The following is a 17,659-nucleotide window of genomic DNA, read 5'->3' as shown; positions in this document are numbered from 1 at the left end:
AGTATCAAAAGTATGTTTGATTTTTACTGAACCAGTATCAATTAAAATATTATGATAATATTCATGAGGTTTTGAAGGACCAGTGGGAACAAAATACCAATCCTCAGGGTAATAATGCTTTATAATTTGCCAAGGATTAATATGATTATGTCCATCCTCAACTTCAATTTCATAATCATAGATATTTTTTACAAACCATTTATGTATACTACTAGTAGTAGAATACTGGATTTTTGGCAAATCCACAGCCATCAATGGATTTGATGAGTCTTTACTGTCTACCGTTTGAGACAGACTAGCCGTACCATGAGCGGATACGATCGCTTTAGGTTTAGAAATCATACCTGTATCTTCTGTAGAAGAAGATGCCATACCTTGCAACGCCTTTAATACCTCTAGAGATTGAGTAAGTTCCTCAATCCATTTTTTAAGGTCTTTAGAAGGGGTTGGTTTACTGTTTAAGGTAAGGGTTTTACTAAGATCTTCAGAATGCTCTGAAAGAGCTTTAGTAGGTGAATCAGACTCTTGTTTAGATGCTTTCCCCTTATCTTTCTTCTTTCCCATTGTTCTGTAAGAATTCGCATGTCAGAAAGTTTGGAATATTATTAGAATTTCCTTTAATATATTCAATATCAAATTCAAAAATACTTAATAATGCTTGCCATCTAGCAAAGATTTGTTTAGAAGCAAGATTTTGAACATCTTTTTGCAAAACATCCTTTGCAGATTTACAATCAATTCGAAGTAAAAACTTTTGATTTAATAAATCAGACTGAAATTTATTTATACATATAACTATGCTTAAAATTTCTTTTTTAATAGTGGAATAATTTATTTGGGTTTGGTTCCAGTGTCCAGACGTATATTGAATTATACGTTCTTGACCATTGATTTTTTGTTTTAAGATACCACCATATCCTATATTGGATGCATCTGTTTCTACAATTTTAAATGCAGTTGGATTGGGGATATATAAATAAGGGATTTCTTTTACTAAAGATTTAATATTTTTTACCAATTGTGTATGCTTATTGGTCCAGGGACCAGCATTATTTCTAAGTCTATCATGTAAAGGTTTTATCATACAATTTAAATTAGGATAAAAATCAATTACATAATTTAAACAACCAAGAAATCTCTGAAGTTGTACTTTATTAGTTATTTCATCAGGAAATTTTTCTCCAAATACTAAAGTCCTTTCTATAGGTTGAATAATTCCTTGTTTAATATAATGTCCTAAAAATCTAATTTTAGTTTTAAATAAATCCATTTTAGTCTTACTAAGTGCTAAACCATTTTTCTCTATAATCATACAGAAAGTTTTTAAATGTTTAAAATGGTTTTCAATAGTTTGACTAAATACTAATACATCATCAATATATACTATACAAAATTGTGAATATGGGTTAAATATATCATTCATAATTCTTTGAAATTCTGAAGGTGCATTTTTTAATCCAAAAGGCATTACATTCCATTCGTATTGACCGAAAGGAACTGTAAATGCTGTTTTATATCTATCTTTAGGGGCAATTTGTATTTGCCAATAACCTGATTTCATGTCAAATTTACTAAAAATATTAGTATTGTATAATTTCTTTAAAAGATCTTTTTTATTTGGATTTGGATACCTGATCCATTTTAATGCTGCATTTAATGGTTTATAATTTATTACCAATCTTGGTACTCCTCTTTCTATTTCTGCATTTTTATTAACATAAAATGCCGCACATGACCATGGGCTTCTTGATTTACTAATCAATTTTTTATTTTCTAAATCTTTGATTTCTTTTTTACAATGTTCTATTAATTCAGGATTCATTTGAATTGGTCTGGCTTTAGTTGTAATGGTTCTTTCATCAAAATTATTTTCATATGGTAAATCAACTATGTGCTGTTTACGATTCCAAAAAGCATTAGGGTGATCTGCACAAAGTTTTTTCTCCATATAATCTTTTAGGTTTTTTATTTTATCTTGTATAAATTCAGTTTCTAGTTGTTTTTTAATTCTTTTTAAACACATGTTATTTTTTAAATCTTTTAAGTCTTCTTCTTTGGATTTTATTAATGAGTTGATTTCTAAGGTTCTAATAGAATGTGCTTTTAGTAAATTTAAATTCTTTCTTTTAGGTTTCTCTGTAAATTCGAGTCTAGCTTTTTTATTTCGTATTTTGAATTTAATACAATCTTCTTTAACAGAATAAGGTGTTATTAGATTTATAAAAGGTGTGCCTAAAATTACCATATAATTTATTTGGGGAGAAAGTAAAAATACTGTTTTTATTTCTAAATCGTGGTTTACAATTAATGCTTCCACTTTGCCTACTATATCTAATTTAGTTTTATTTGCTGTGCTTAATTTTTCTTTAGTATCTAACCAATATCTTTTAGGTACTATATCTAATTTTATACCATTTAAATCTGCGCCTGTATCAAATAATGCTATTGCATCTATAAAGAAATCGTTTGCTATTTTAATGTTTATTTTTACCAAATATTTTCTTGAAGTAATTTCTTGTAATAAAAATAGAAAATTATTATTTACTTCTGGATTTTCTTCTAATTGATTTATTTCGTCTTTTATGTCATCATCTGGTTCTTCAGAAGAAGAACTAGATATGAGTTGTGATTCTAATAATTTTATTTTCTTAGCATTTTGTTGAGATTGTACTTTTAATTCATTAACTTCATGTTTTAGAATTTTAATTTCTTTTTGTAATTCTTTATTGGAGACTTCTACTTCTACTTTTTTATGTATATGTTTATTTAATATAGTGGTTAAATCATAAGTATTAGACTGGAGTTTAGGAGTTATTTCTTTTACTTCTTTTTCTTCTTCAAAACTTTTATTCATTTTTTAAGAAGTTGTGCTTTAGTTTCATTATCAGTTATATTGTTTACTACTTCTAAAAGTGTACTTTGATCTTTAGTAAGCATATTTATAGATTTTTCTGAAGAACTAGTTGTTGTTCCTAGTTCATCAATTTGATTTTCACTTTCTATTATCTCTGATTCTGAGGTGTCTGAATCGAGATATAGTGCATGAATTTTATTTAACACTTCTTCGTCCAGATTTAATTCATTTAATTTTTTATTGAATCTACAGAATTTGGATGTATGTCCTTTCTTACCACAATTATAACAAGTTAAATCTTTATAAGAAGTTTTATTTGAAGGTTTATATTGTTGCTTTCTTTTCTTATAGGGTTTTGACTTTTCTTTATGATAGTATTTATCTTGGCTTGGTTTAGATTTGTAATGCTTTTTATAAATTTTATTTTTATAATGTTTTTTGGTACTGGGTGGTTTAGAACACTGGCCTCCACATCGTTGAGTAGATGTCATGCCATAATCAAACTGTTTACAAAATGATCCTAGTTCTTGTTTAGTTTTATGCATCTCATATTTTAAAGTTCTTTGAAGCTTTAAGTCATGACAAATCTGTAATCCTTCTTTTTGAATTATACTATTTAATTGTCCATATGTTAATTTATTATAAGGTATTGGATTACCAAATTGTTGCTTAATATAATTCCTAACTTTTTCACCCAAGAAAAAAGGAAGTCCGGCTAAGAACTTCTCTTTCTAAAAGGCTTGATTGGAATCTTCTCTTAACATTAACCTAGTAAGAAAAGTAGTTTTATAATATTGAAAATCACTTAATTTTTTACATTTTAAATTGCTTAATAATTCTACATTTTTATCTTTTAAATGAGATGGATCTCTTATAAAATGCAAGGAAATAGTGAGAATTAAGGTTGACACTGCATCTTGAATAGGTTCGCCATTTTCATCATATATTGGGTCTCCTTCATCATTTACTTGAACTGAATTTAAGATTTCTAAATGTTGTTGGTCAGTTAGGTGATAATCCCACCAACCTTTTAATTGTCCTGTAAATCCTGCTATAATTATTTCTGCTATAGCCCTATCTGATATAATTGACTGAGTTTTATAAGCATTAGCTGCCATAGTCATTTGTTGTAATATACTTAATATATTATATTCAGATAATCCATCTATATTCCATTCATAAATTGTAGTTGCATTATATTTAAATTGAGATATAGAATTGGGTTTATCTATTAAGCCTAAATCTGGTGCTCTATTTACTAATTCTCTATGTGATATATTTACTATGTTATTATGTGATATAGGATTTAATTCAAATTGTTTAATATCTTCTGATTCAGGTTCACTGATTTCAGATTGAGAGTTTTCTTCTATGATGTTTATATTTCTAGATACTTCAGGGGCTTCAGGTGCTACTTGTTGAGTAGTATCTGAATGTAATTCTAGTTTACTGAGCTGTGCCTTTAATGTTCCTAAAAATTCATTTTGACTAGATTTAGAAAGTTGGTATGGTTTAAAAATGTGAGATTTTATCTTTTCTTTACCTTTTACTTTATGATCCAAATTGGGTTTTTCTTCTAATAAATTTTCTATTCGTTTTAATTGTGTATTTAAACAAATTAAACTTGCATTACTAAAATTATTTTGTTCAATTAGTTTTTTATCTGTATCATTTTCTCTAGCTATTTTATATGGAGCACAAATAATTTCATTATCTTGATATTTTAATTTACTAATTGTTTTAGGTGGAAAATCACTTTGTATAGTTCTATCATTTACTATCCATTCTGGTCTCTTATCTCTAACAGTTATTGGATTTAAACTTTTAGTGGAATTATTTTCTTTAATTAATGCAAACCAATCAAAGAATTTGATTTTAGTTTGGGTTTTTAATTTATAATTCAAGTATTCTTCTTTTAAATCTTCAAAAGTATAATTCTTTAATATTTTATTTAATTTCATCAAATTTTTAGTTTTTGTTATTTCTTTTATTAGTCCTTTTTCAATGTCTTCTTTACTGAGTACATTTAGTTCTCTATTTATTTCATTTATATTTTCAGTTATAGCTGAAGCTGTTGGTGATTCAGGGGATGAATTTACTAAATTTGATTGCTGGTTTATATAGGTGTCTACAGGATTATAGACTACTTGCGGAATTGAAGAGCTATAATCAACACCTTTCATTTTAAGAGATTGACTGAGACTTGGAATATCTGAAGTAGAGTATCTGGGTTTTACTAATGTTTGAATAATAGGTTTAGGTTCAGTATCTTTATATTTTGCATAAATTACTGAAGGTATATTTGAAGAGGGTTTTTCATTATCATCTGTGACGACAGAAGATGATGACCCTGTATATCTAGAACTTTGACTTCTATTAAATTTTAATGTAACTTTACCATCTTCATACTGCTCAATTTTTTGTAAATTTATATTTGGTTTAACCTTTTCTGGAATAGGAGGAGGTACTATTCCCTCTAAGATCCATTCTTCTGGTAGAGTTATGTCTTTCCATTGAATGGTTTTAGGAATTACTGTATTTGTTTTAGTTAAATCTGTTTGTAAGAATCTTGTTTCTCCTATTTTAGGTTGTAATTTATATTTGGTACCGAACGCTGAATTCATTGCTTTATAATGAATTTTATAAATTAATGCGATAGGAATTGATCCTTGTTTCATTTTATAATTATGAGTTTTAATTTCTAAGACCATACTTTCTAAAATGTTTACATCATTTAATGAGATAGTCATATCTGGGTATACTTCAAAAGATATAGGTCCTTCACTTAAACTAGTCTCAACAGATCCTAACAAAGAATCTTGAAAGTTTAAAAATCTAGCATCTCTTACCACTGCTAAAATACTAGTGTTTAATCCTTCTCTAGTTAAAGGTTTTATACCTACCTGGATTAATCCTATATGAATATACTTATATTTTTTACTTTTATGTTGTTGTAAGGTTTTAGAAGAGAGAAGAGTAATTCTTTCAAATGGTTTACTTAATTGAAAATCTCTTTCTTCTGTTTTAATTACATAATCAGTTTTCCATAAATTAAATTTAGAAACTTTATAGATTTGTTCTTTATCAACTTTAGGTATTTCCCATTCATCAATAGCTTTACTAAAATCCTGCAAAATTAATTCATTTCGATTTATGACCCTTTTTATTTCTGAAGATTCAGAATCATCCGACTTAATACTACTAGCAGATCTACACAATAAAGGATCCATTTTAGAATATCAACAAGTTGCGGCCACTGCCTGGTTATACCCTTACAAAGCCTTTCAACATACGGCCATCAAACGGGTTCAGTAGGCATACCCAAAACTATCTATGATACTGCTTAAATGAATTCTTTGTTAGTATAGTTGCTTAGTAATTTTAAAAGGGACAGGCTCTGATACCAACAAAAGGAAAAGGACCGTTTAACACAACAAAGCAAAATGAATTAAGTTTTACTAGTATGTTGATTCTGAAGTAAATGCTATGATGAAAGATTAATAAGAAAGTTATTTTTAAAATCAATTACATAATTTAAACAAGAGTCTGATTCACCTACTAAAGCTCTTTCAGAGCATTCTGAAGATCTTAGTAAAACCCTTACCTTAAACAGTAAACCAACCCCTTCTACAGACCTTAAAAAATGGATTGAGGAACTTACTCAATCTCCAGAGGTATTAAAGGCGTTGCAAGGTATGGCATCTTCTTCTACAGAAGATACAGGTATGATTTCTAAACCTAAAGCGATCGTATCCGCTCATGGTACGGCTAGTCTGTCTCAAACGGTAGACAGTAAAGACTCATCAAATCCGTTGATGGCTGTGGATTTGCCAAAAATCCAGTATTCTACTACTAGTAGTATACATAAATGGTTTCCACTGTTCATCCACAGTAAAAGGCAAACAGTAAAGATTCAGTGGCAGACCATTTACTGTTCATCAACAGTAAAAGACAAACAGTAAAGATTCTTAAATTTGCTATATAAAGGGAGCCTTTCCCCTTGTGAAGGCATCGATAGTTATTATCTCTACTCCTACCCATAATCCCTTTCTCCCTCTTAGCTATCAGTTTATTGTAAGCATTCAAGTTTGGAGAAAGTCTAAATTAAAACTTTTTGTAAGTTTCAAATATTGTATTTCATGTTTAAATATTGTATTTCTATTTTGTAATTAAATAAAGTTTGCGTTTTGTTTTTAAATTGCTACATCTTAAGACCGTGTTGACGGCACCTTTCTCTTCTCCCTCCACACTCTGACTTAATTCTGGGGATCCCAGGTTAAGGTTGCAGGTACCCTAAACCTTTTAAAATTTGTTCTTGTGTTTTGTTTGTTGATAAGTATGCTCTGTGGATGCAGCTTAGTCTGATCTTCCACATCAGAAATATTGTTTTGGTTGTTGTAAAAATAACTTTCTTATTAATCTTTCATCATAGCATTTACTTCAGAATCAACATACTAGTATTACTTAATTCATTTTGCTTTGTTGTTTTAAACGGTCCTTTTCCTTTTGTTGGTATCAGAGCCATTCCTTTTAGCAACTATAATAATAAAGAATTCATTAAAGAAATAACATAGATAGTTTTGGCTATGCCTACTGAACCCGTTTGATAGCCGTATGTTGAAAGGCTGAGTAAGGGTATAACCAGGCAGTGGCCGCAACTTGTTGATATTTCTTTAATGAATTCTTTATTATTATAGTTGCTAAAAGGAATGGCTCTGATACCAACAAAAGGAAAAGGACCGTTTAAAACAACAAAGCAAAATGAATTAAGTAATACTAGTATGTTGATTCTGAAGTAAATGCTATGATGAAAGATTAATAAGAAAGTTATTTTTACAACAACCAAAACAATATTTCTGATGTGGAAGATCAGACTAAGCTGCATCCACAGAGCATACTTATCAACAAACAAAACACAAGAACAAATTTTAAAAGGTTTAGGATTCCTGCAACCTTAACCTGGGATCCCCAGAATTAAGTCAGAGTGTGGAGGGAGAAGAGAAAGGTGCCGTCAACACGGTCTTAAGATGTAGCAATTTAAAAACAAAATGCAAACTTTATTTAATTACAAAATAGAAATACAATATTTAAACATGAAATACAATATTTGAAACTTACAAAAAGTTTTAATTTAGACTTTCTCCAAACTTGAACGCTTACAATAAACTGAGAGCTAAGAGGGAGAAAGGGATTATGGGTAGGAGTAGAGATAATAACTATCGATGCCTTCACAAGGGGAAAGGCTCCCTTTATATAGCAAATTTAAGAATCTTTACTGTTTGTCTTTTACTGTTGATGAACAGTAAATGGTCTGCCACCGAATCTTTACTGTTTGCCTTTTACTGTGGATGAACAGTGGTTGGTCTGCCACCGAATCTTGGCCTTTACTGTAGACGAACAGTGGTTTGTCTTCCACCGAATCTTGACCTTTACTGTTGAAATAGTAACCTGGCTTCTACTGTGGAAATAGTAGCTTGGCCTTTACTGTTGAAAAATGAAGGAATAAGGTTCCTTCTGCCTGTTTTATATTGAATCAGAACAAGATGAGGACGATGATGTGTCCTTTTTCTTTTCTTTTCTTTTTATTTTTTCTTTTCTTTTTTCTTTTTGCTTTATTTTTTCTTTTTTCTCTTTTGCTTTTTTATGCGCTTTACTTTTGATTTTTATCGTTGATACTTCATCATTACTATCTTCAAAAGAAGATATTGATACAGTAGAGGATGAAGAGGAAATGACTTTAGTCTTGCCTTTATGACTGGTTTTAGAGGAGGATTTACTAGATGATGGATTTACTGGAGGGTCTGAACTGGTAGAAAGTTGTTGAAATATTTCTTGACAGATCAGTTTATATTCTTCAGGGGTTTTAGCTGCGGCTAACCGGGCTTGACATTGGGCTTCCTGGATACCAAATGTAGGATGATCCAGAATAGATAATGTACTAGCATAGGTTAATGTTGGTTTTGAAGAACTGGCTGTTTTACTACGTATCCATTGACTGATTTTTAATTCAGTAGTGGTATTCTTGAAAGATCCCCACCATTTGATTTTATGTCTTTTTACTAACATAGGGATTTGAGTTCCTGGGACATACTGATAATCAAAATACCACTGATATACCCAAGGGGTGAAGAAGGTCATACAATAATACATCAAAGATGGGATATGAACTTCTCCTGGATTAGGTTTATAATGGAATTTAAAATAATGATATAAAGAAAGGATCTCAGGAGTAATGATTTCCTCTGAGATACCCCTTGACTGCCACCACTTTTTAAACCAATTTGGAATTTTTAGATCAGTGCGAATATGTTGGTCAAAATATATCAGCCATGAGTGGGTTGTAGTTGGATTTTGAATACAAAAAACTTTTTCCCAAGCTTCTTTGTAATCAAAATAATTATATGTAGTATTATGTTTATGCAAAACTTTAAATCTTACTGGAGTATATAAAGAAGATACGGGCCAATCTTTGGGATGAATGACACGTTTTATTTGAATAGAAGAATAAGAAATTACAGATTTATTTTTAGTATCAAAAGTATGTTTGATTTTTACTGAACCAGTATCAATTAAAATATTATGATAATATTCCTGAGGTTTTGAAGGATCAGTGGGAACAAAATACCAATCCTCAGGGTAATAATGCTTTATAATTTGCCAAGGATTAATATGATTATATCCATCCTCAACTTCAATTTCATAATCATAGATATTTTTTACAAACCATTTATGTATACTACTAGTAGTAGAATACTGGATTTTTGGCAAATCCACAGCCATCAATGGATTTGATGAGTCTTTACTGTCTACCGTTTGAGACAGACTAGCTGTACCATGAGCGAATATGATCGCTTTAGGTTTAGAAATCATACCTGTATCTTCTGTAGAAGAAGATGCCATACCTTGCAACGCCTTTAATACCTCTAGAGATTGAGTAAGTTCCTCAATCCATTTTTTAAGGTCTTTAGAAGGGGTTGGTTTACTGTTTAAGGTAAGGGTTTTACTAAGATCTTCAGAATGCTCTGAAAGAGCTTTAGTAGGTGAATCAGACTCTTGTTTAGATGCTTTCCCCTTATCTTTCTTCTTTCCCATTGTTCTGTAAGAATTCGCGTGTCAGAAAGTCTGGAATATTATTAGAATTTCCTTTAATATATTCAATATCAAATTCAAAAATACTTAATAATGCTTGCCATCTAGCAAAGATTTGTTTAGAAGCAAGATTTTGAACATCTTTTTGCAAAACATCCTTTGCAGATTTACAATCAATTCGAAGTAAAAACTTTTGATTTAATAAATCAGACTGAAATTTATTTATACATATAACTATGCTTAAAATTTCTTTTTTAATAGTGGAATAATTTATTTGGGTTTGGTTCCAGTGTCCAGACGTATATTGAATTATACATTCTTGACCATTGATTTTTTGTTTTAAGATACCATCATATCCTATATTGGATGCATCTGTTTCTACAATTTTAAATGCAGTTGGATTGGGGATATATAAATAAGGGATTTTTTTTACTAAAGATTTAATATTTTTTACCAATTGTGTATGCTTATTGGTCCAGGGACCAGCATCTAAACAAATCAGATTCTTGTACAAATATATGTATACTACTAGTAGTATATATATATATACTACTAGTAGTATACATATATTTGTATATATATATATATATATATATATATATATATATATATTTTTTTTTTTTTTTTTTCCATTTTAAGGTCAGTAAATTGATTTTTTAGTATTACCCAAATAGGTGGCTCCGGTCAAATCAGCCCACTAGAGACTGTATTTACAAATTAAAACCCTCATAAAATATTTACTTCATTCGTGACATTAAAATCTTGACTTCAAGAGAAAAAATTACTGAGTTACTCATTCCAATACTTATTGATTCAATAAATTATTTTTTGATAAAATTAAATGGTTAAATTACTGTAAAAAGCATGAACTTACTGTAAATTACTGTAAATTACTGTAATGTGATGTTTTTTGCCAATTCAGCCAATTCCTTGTCCATTATAACCTCCGTGTCAATTACAGCTTTTATCCAGAATTTGTCAATTTGTTGATTATTTGACCGTTAATTGACCCCATAACACGCCGTCTCACATTCATGTTGCAATTATTTGGTCATTCATCCTCACTTTTAGAATCTCTACATTGAAAGATTGCGTTGTTGAGACAATCTTTTCCCCTTTAATCGCAAGCTTCAAAAAGGTTGGTACAATTACACAATTAATGGATTCTTGATAGAACCTCAACAAGCAAATCGTTGTCAATAATCCCAAGGTTCACCTAGTAGATTTCTTTGCTTCTAGAGTTGCATCACTCAACTGCACCCAATTGGACTCTAGACAGAGACCACAGTTGATAATAAAAAATTAATACATAGTATTGATTGACAGAATTAAAAATGCTGACCAAACAATGAAAAAAAAAAAACCCAAAAAATTCAGGCTTTTTTAAGTGATTAAGCCAAAAAAAAAAAAAAATTTGTTTTGTTAACAATTCATATTTTTGTGGCACTGGATTAATATGAACTAATTGTTAATGGAATAAAACAAATTCTTTTTTGTAAAAAAAATTCACCGGCCTTAAAAAGTGAAAAAAATGTGTGGATGCCAAAGAAGCTTGATCAGTAATTGCACTTGATTGAATCATTTTGCTCGAGTTGTACATGCAAGATGATTTGGTGCAGCAAACAAATGCATCAATTCAATTTCAAGTTTCAGTCTCAGTTTTTCTCCAGAAGCAAGCCAACTCTTAAGTCTGAGTTCTTCCATATAAGCTGTTATTCAAGCTTGGAAACACATGCTGCAAAAGGAAAGCATAGGAAATAGGAATGATAACATAGTATATTATTTCAAAATGCCAACCAGTTTCATTGAAAATAAGATCAAACAAACCTCTATGGCCAGCCACAGCCCGAAAGGTATTACACATCCTCGTTCCACAAAAAAAATAATAAGTAGATGAACACCGACCCTGATACTTATATAAAAATAAGTGTAACAAAAGAGAGAATTACTTAGCACTAATTAGTCTTTTAAGGGGATATTGTTCTTCCCCCTGGTTGTAGTCTGACAGTGTAATGAATTCCATTAAATATAAGTGATGTATTTAGTTATCAATAATTTTTTAAGTTTTAAAATTATAATAGTAAGATTCTATTGTTTTGACTGGTCATAATAAAATAAAAGTTTCATAATATTATTAAATACTTTTCATTTGATAAACAAAATTTTATTTACAAATCATACTTTTTTTAATTCATTGGAGGTCATTGTAGACCGAAATAACACTTACTTAGAGTTCCTCTGCAAAATACTTAGGCTGGCCGGCTCCCCCTAATTCCACCGCTGACTACAACATCCTCAAACTCTTCATCTTTCTCTTTTCTTCATCCTCAACCTCGTCCTCCTCACCTACCACATTACTAAAGCTAAGGTAAGGATGGACGCCACACTTAACAATCGCGTTCTCATTGCGACGATATTTCCTATCTAGAGCGTAGAATTCAAAGACTGTCTTCTTGTTATCTAAAGGGAGCTCAATTCTCTCACTCCAAAAGACCACATGTTCTGAATGAAGGACCAAACCATTGCTTGACGTTGGACAAAAAAATTCATCATCCAAGAGATAACCTAGTTCTTTCACAGTCTCGTTCGTGAAAATATAGACGCTGTAACCAATACTTGATACACCATGCCAAACAGGGTCCAAAAACTTTGGATCTATAACAACGCAGAGACCAAATTGCACCCTCTCGTGTTGTTTGGATGATGAAGACAAAGTCAGAGAATATCCACAGTTATTTTGATACATCATCGTTTGTGGCAGCTCATTCCCGGGGTAAAAAATCTTCTGTACCAAGAAAATCGCAGTTATTCTGATAAAACCTACAGAGAACAGAAATTAAGGGTATATATCTATATATATATAGCAGATGAACAGGGAGAAAGGCATACCTTTCCATTCGGCAGGGGAGTGGCTAGTAATTGATCCACAAATTCATTACACTCACCCAAATCCAAATCGAAGCAATTAGCAAATGCAAATGTAACAATGTTGTCTAGTTGGAATAAGCTGGATGCTGATTTCAGACTAGTGCAATTATCTCCGCATATTATACATAATTTCGAGAGAGATGGAACCTCACTCGGTAAATATTTTAGTCTCTGACATTGTCTAAAACTCAAATAACGCAGGTTAGATAGTTGTTTGATGCAATCAGGTGTGCTCTCGAAATTATTCCCATCTATAACTAACCCTTGCAGTGATGAATCTGAACGGCAAAGACAGCTAGGAAATTCTGATAGGCCACAAGAGTCTAGCCTTATGGACCTCAATTGTCTCAACAGATTGACAGAAGACGGCAGTCCTTTGATACGAGTACCTCCAAGAGCAAGCTGTGTTAGAGATTCCAAATTCCCTATGTTTTCTGGCAATCTCTTTAGATTTACACATCCGCAGAGATAAAAGTACATTAGAGACTTCAGATTGCAAATGCTGTCTGGGAGACTTTCAAGCATTGTAGAATTGTTCAAGTCAAGTAAGGAAAGACGAGAGAGAGACCCAATTGATGAGGGCACCTTTTCTATTCTAGTTCGTTGCAAAACTAGCACCTCTACGTTACACGGGAACTCTGGAAACTCTGCAAGTTTTAAGCATTCATAGGCCCTAAATTCCTCGAGACTTTTCAAATCAAGGAAGCTTGGTAAAGTGCAAAGACTATTGCAATTCGTTAGATCCAATCGAGTAAGCTTGCTCAAATATTTTGGAGGGGGAAACTCAACCAAACTTTCACAGTAACTCAGATCTAAAAACTCAAGTTTCGCGGCTTTAGACAAGTCTGGAATTCTTATTAGCTCCTTAGAGTGACTGAGATCGACGGATTTCAAATTTCCCAGTTGCTGTAATGAAAAAGAAGTGTAAGAATAAAATCATATATCTAAGGTTCACAAAAACTACCTGCAAAGAAGCATTCTAAATCCTACCTGAACTCCACTGCAAAGTTCTTTTAGTTTGCTTTCCCGCATGCGAAGTTCGACCAGATTCTCTACATAAGAACCCAGTGGCAAAGATTTTAAAGGGAATTGATACCAGTGGAGTAACCTTACCCCTTCTGGCAGAAAATTGAGGCCTTTAGGAAGGTATACTTTGATTTTACTGAGTGAAGCATAGAACTTGAGAAACTTAAGATTATACATTTTCTCAAAGGCTGTAGGTTTTAAATTTAGCTCTTTGGCAGTAGACATGTCCAATGATATGCCTTTAATTGCTTCAGTCCCCTGAAAACAAATAGCCAAAATAAGTGCAAAAAGAAATCCAAAAGGTCATTAGAATTGAAGTTTTTTCTTACAAAGTAGTAACATTTTTATAAAGATCAAAATATATAACAATAATATTACTCAAATATATTGATTCTTGCCTCTGCTCTTGTGAATAGGTAATATATATCCTTGGGATCCCACAGCCACCCACGCTTTCCAAACTGTTTTTCCTCGCGAACAATATCCTTGCCCATTTGCTGTAGCAAGTCATGCATATGTAACTCATTCATTGTGATGGTGATGAGAGATCTATCAACGAGACGACTTATTCCAGATTTTGAACCAGGGACATCCAATAGATTTTCAACGCGATGTTTATCTTCTCCTTTAAACATGCATGCAATAGCAAGAAAGATGTCCTTTTCATTCTCACGTAGTCCATCATAACTTATTCTCAATATATGCTTGATTTTTTCATCAGATACACATTTTAATAGTTCCAATTCATCTACCCATACTTCTTCACTCTTGCCATACAAATTGGAACCTAAAACTTTGAGAGCCAATGGAATGCCCTGAGCATGATCAATTGCCATATTGGACAACTCAAAATATCCTGTTCTTGGAAATTGTTGCTTGAAGGCATGCTTGCAAAACAGGCAGAGAGCTTCACTTTTATTTAATTTCTCAACTTCATATATTGTGGCACCAAAGTTCTTAAGCAATTGTCTATCTCTGCTTGTCATAATTATTCTACTCCCTTGACCATAATCAGCATGCTTTCTGATTAAAAGTTCTTCTTGCGGCACTAAATCATCCACATCATCAAGAACTATAAGAACTTTTTTTCTTGAGAGCCTACGTCTATCGAAAAGAGACAATGTACCATGATTACTTGAATTTTCTGCCCCTAAAAGATCAGAAAGAATTTCCTTTTCTACATCAAACAATGTGCATTTTTCTAATCTTTCCTTAACATTTGCAACAAAACATCGGCTTGTAAAATGAACAGAAATTCTATCAAACACTTGTCTAGCAATGGTTGTTTTGCCGATACCGCCCATCCCCCAAATTCCTACAACTCGTACATCTGGCGACCCAAGGCATAACAATGACTCAACAATCTTGACTCGTGAATCAATTCCAACTAACCCATCATCATAAGCATCATTTGGATACACAATATTTAGTTTCTTCAAAGTATAGCCGACAATTTCCTCAATTAACTTGGAGTCAGACCTGGTTATATACATGGAAGGTACGACCAATCATCCACTAAAAATATAAAAAAATAGGTAACCAAATTTATAAAGAATACTAACTAGGTTTACAGCTAAAATAAAATTCAGGAATCATATAAACATAAAATAATAGAACAAGGACAATTGTACTTACTTAATGTTTTGCGAAACCAATCCTGACATTTCTGAAATTTCTCTAAGAGCTTGGCACCAACTATCAACCTTGTGCAAATACTCCGGTTCTTCTCTATGCTTAGCTATGGCATCCCCAAATTTCCCTGTCAGATTTTGAACATGGCTTGGATCTACTCGGTAAAAAACTGGTAAGACCATCTGCTCCATTGTTTTGTTGCACTCAAGTATCTTCACAAGCTCATCCAAACACCAGGGAGAATATGCATAATTTTCCGATAAAATGACCACTGAGATATATGATTTATCAATTATTGCCAAGAGGGATGAAGAGATGTCTTCACCCCTGTCAAGTTTTTCATCCACAAAAGCAACTATTTCATTTTGACTCAAAGCTTTATGGAGGTGACTGAGAAATACATCCCGGACATCTTCACCTCTAAAATTAACGAACACATCGTACTGCTTCTCCAGTTTCTTCAGTGGGGAAGTGGAAGAAGAAGAAGCCATAATATATTACTCTAATAAAAACAAAAAATAAATAAATAAATAAATAAATAAATAAGAGAGAGAGAGAGAGTTTACAGATATATAGTTGGAGATAAGACTCCAAGATTTCCACTGCAATTACTCCGAAGGAAGGAGATTACACATTTAAAAGCATCAGACATTTCACCTCATAACATTTACTGCAAATACGTTCTATTGCTGTTTTGCTTAACAAAATTAATTTCACCTCATAACATTTCGCATTATATATCAGAAAAAATAAATCATGTGTTGAAAGTAGCACGGGTTGACAGGTTTGATGAATTAAACTCTACTCAACCACCAGGGAACGGAAGGCCCAAACACATGCACTAACTAGTCTTTTAAGGGGATATTGCCCTTCCTCCTGGTTGTAGTCTGACAGTGTACATGAATTCCATTAAATATATATATGCTATATTTACATGGTATCAATAATTTTGTTAAGTTTTAAAATTATAATAGTAAGATTCTATAGCTTTGATTGGTCATAATAAAATAAAAGTTTCATAATATTATTAAATACTTTTCATTTGATAAATAAAGTTTTATTTACAAGCCATACTTTTTTTAATTCATTAGAGGTCTTTATGGACCGAAATAACACTACGGGCTACCCAACAGAAGGTGGTCTTCCCCTTAACTTACCAAATTGGTGAAAACAATTGTGGTCGGTAGGATTCCTCTCACACCAACTAGACCACCACCAAACTACACTTTTAAATTATTGACAAATAAAAAAATATATATAAAATAAGTTAATACATACATGACAACTTGAACATTTGTAATGCACTTACGAGTACAAGTCGTACTAAAAAATAAGTTAAGCAAAGGGACAATTCTTACTGGTGTGGGGTGGGTGATTCAACTGGAATTTTAGTTAAGCTATAGCATAAAAATAAATAGATAAATAAAAAGTTGCTTACAGCTTAGTTGGAGTTCCTCTGCAAAATACTTGGGCTAGCTAAGGTTGTGTTCCTTGTCTGTAGTAATTTTATACAAGAAAATAATTAAACAAGTGAAAAATGCACCATAGCTGAAAGTTTCTGTGCATTATAGCTTGGGACAATAGGAGTATTAATATTCAAACCAAATTGCATTAATTGATTCACTTTGTCGTACACACCATATAAATTTTTAAGATAAGATTTAAATTTTCTTATTCAGTTATACGAGAATGAAATTAACCTTGAAGAAAAAGAAAACTATTATATCAACTGAAGTGAACTAGATTTTCAGAGGAATTTTATCTGTAACTGTAATATCAGTAATTTAAAACTTCAAATCACTAAAGACTCTATCTAAATATCATTCTTAAGTCAAATTTGAATTAGTCTCATCCATATAAACGATATCCTGATGGAAACTAAAGAAAAAAGAAAACACCCATGAAGCAGACATTAGTGGTAAATACTTGGTTAAGAAATATCTAGTTTGTGATGGATAGGTTGCCTGTGACAGGTGATAATAATGTTTCATTTTGGGCAGTCCATGCTTTGAGCGGAATCTCTTTTCTTTAAGCCTGAAAATAGGTCAAGGAACCAAGAATTATTAGGACAATTCTTGATTAACATATGTGATGATCTTTTGGTTTTAAAATTGACCCGAAATGGACCAA

The 17,659-nt window shown here is 31.5% G+C and overlaps 2 protein-coding genes across 6 annotated transcripts; both read right to left on the bottom strand.

The window, feature by feature from the left end:
* Positions 1-4,821: 4,821 nt before the first annotated feature.
* On the bottom strand, positions 4,822-6,084 carry LOC149495372 (uncharacterized; the record flags this gene model as incomplete). Its single annotated transcript, XM_089722495.1, has 1 exon — positions 4,822-6,084. A coding segment is annotated over exon 1 (1,263 nt), but the record flags the coding sequence as incomplete, so codon positions are not given.
* A 5,411-nt stretch (positions 6,085-11,495) lies between these two features.
* On the bottom strand, positions 11,496-16,983 carry LOC149495371 (disease resistance-like protein DSC1). 5 transcript variants are annotated; one of them, XR_016321459.1, is made up of 7 exons: positions 16,968-16,983; positions 15,533-16,031; positions 14,296-15,376; positions 13,862-14,155; positions 12,833-13,777; positions 11,771-12,728; positions 11,496-11,678 (listed from the first exon to the last, which is right to left on the bottom strand). XR_016321459.1 is itself a non-coding variant. In XM_089723407.1 (6 exons), exons 2-6 carry the CDS (start codon positions 16,018-16,020, stop codon positions 12,228-12,230), a joined length of 3,309 nt encoding a protein of 1,102 aa, XP_089579533.1. In that variant the 5' UTR covers positions 16,021-16,031; positions 16,968-16,983; the 3' UTR covers positions 11,496-12,227. The 5 variants fall into 5 exon arrangements, 2 of the variants coding, with proteins under 2 accessions (XP_089579533.1, XP_089579534.1); XR_016321460.1 differs by having other exon boundaries at positions 12,171-12,728; XR_016321461.1 differs by having other exon boundaries at positions 11,771-12,725.
* Between the last annotated feature and the right edge of the window lie 676 nt (positions 16,984-17,659).

The sequence above is a fragment of the Jatropha curcas genome, chromosome 6 (assembly GCF_041381405.1).
Source record: "Jatropha curcas cultivar XTBG-Jc1 chromosome 6, XTBG_Jcur_1.0, whole genome shotgun sequence".
In the NCBI taxonomy this organism is placed as follows: domain Eukaryota; kingdom Viridiplantae; phylum Streptophyta; class Magnoliopsida; order Malpighiales; family Euphorbiaceae; genus Jatropha; species Jatropha curcas.
The sequence above is the reverse complement of the archived record's forward strand: the minus strand, read 5'-3'. Positions and strand labels throughout refer to the sequence as shown.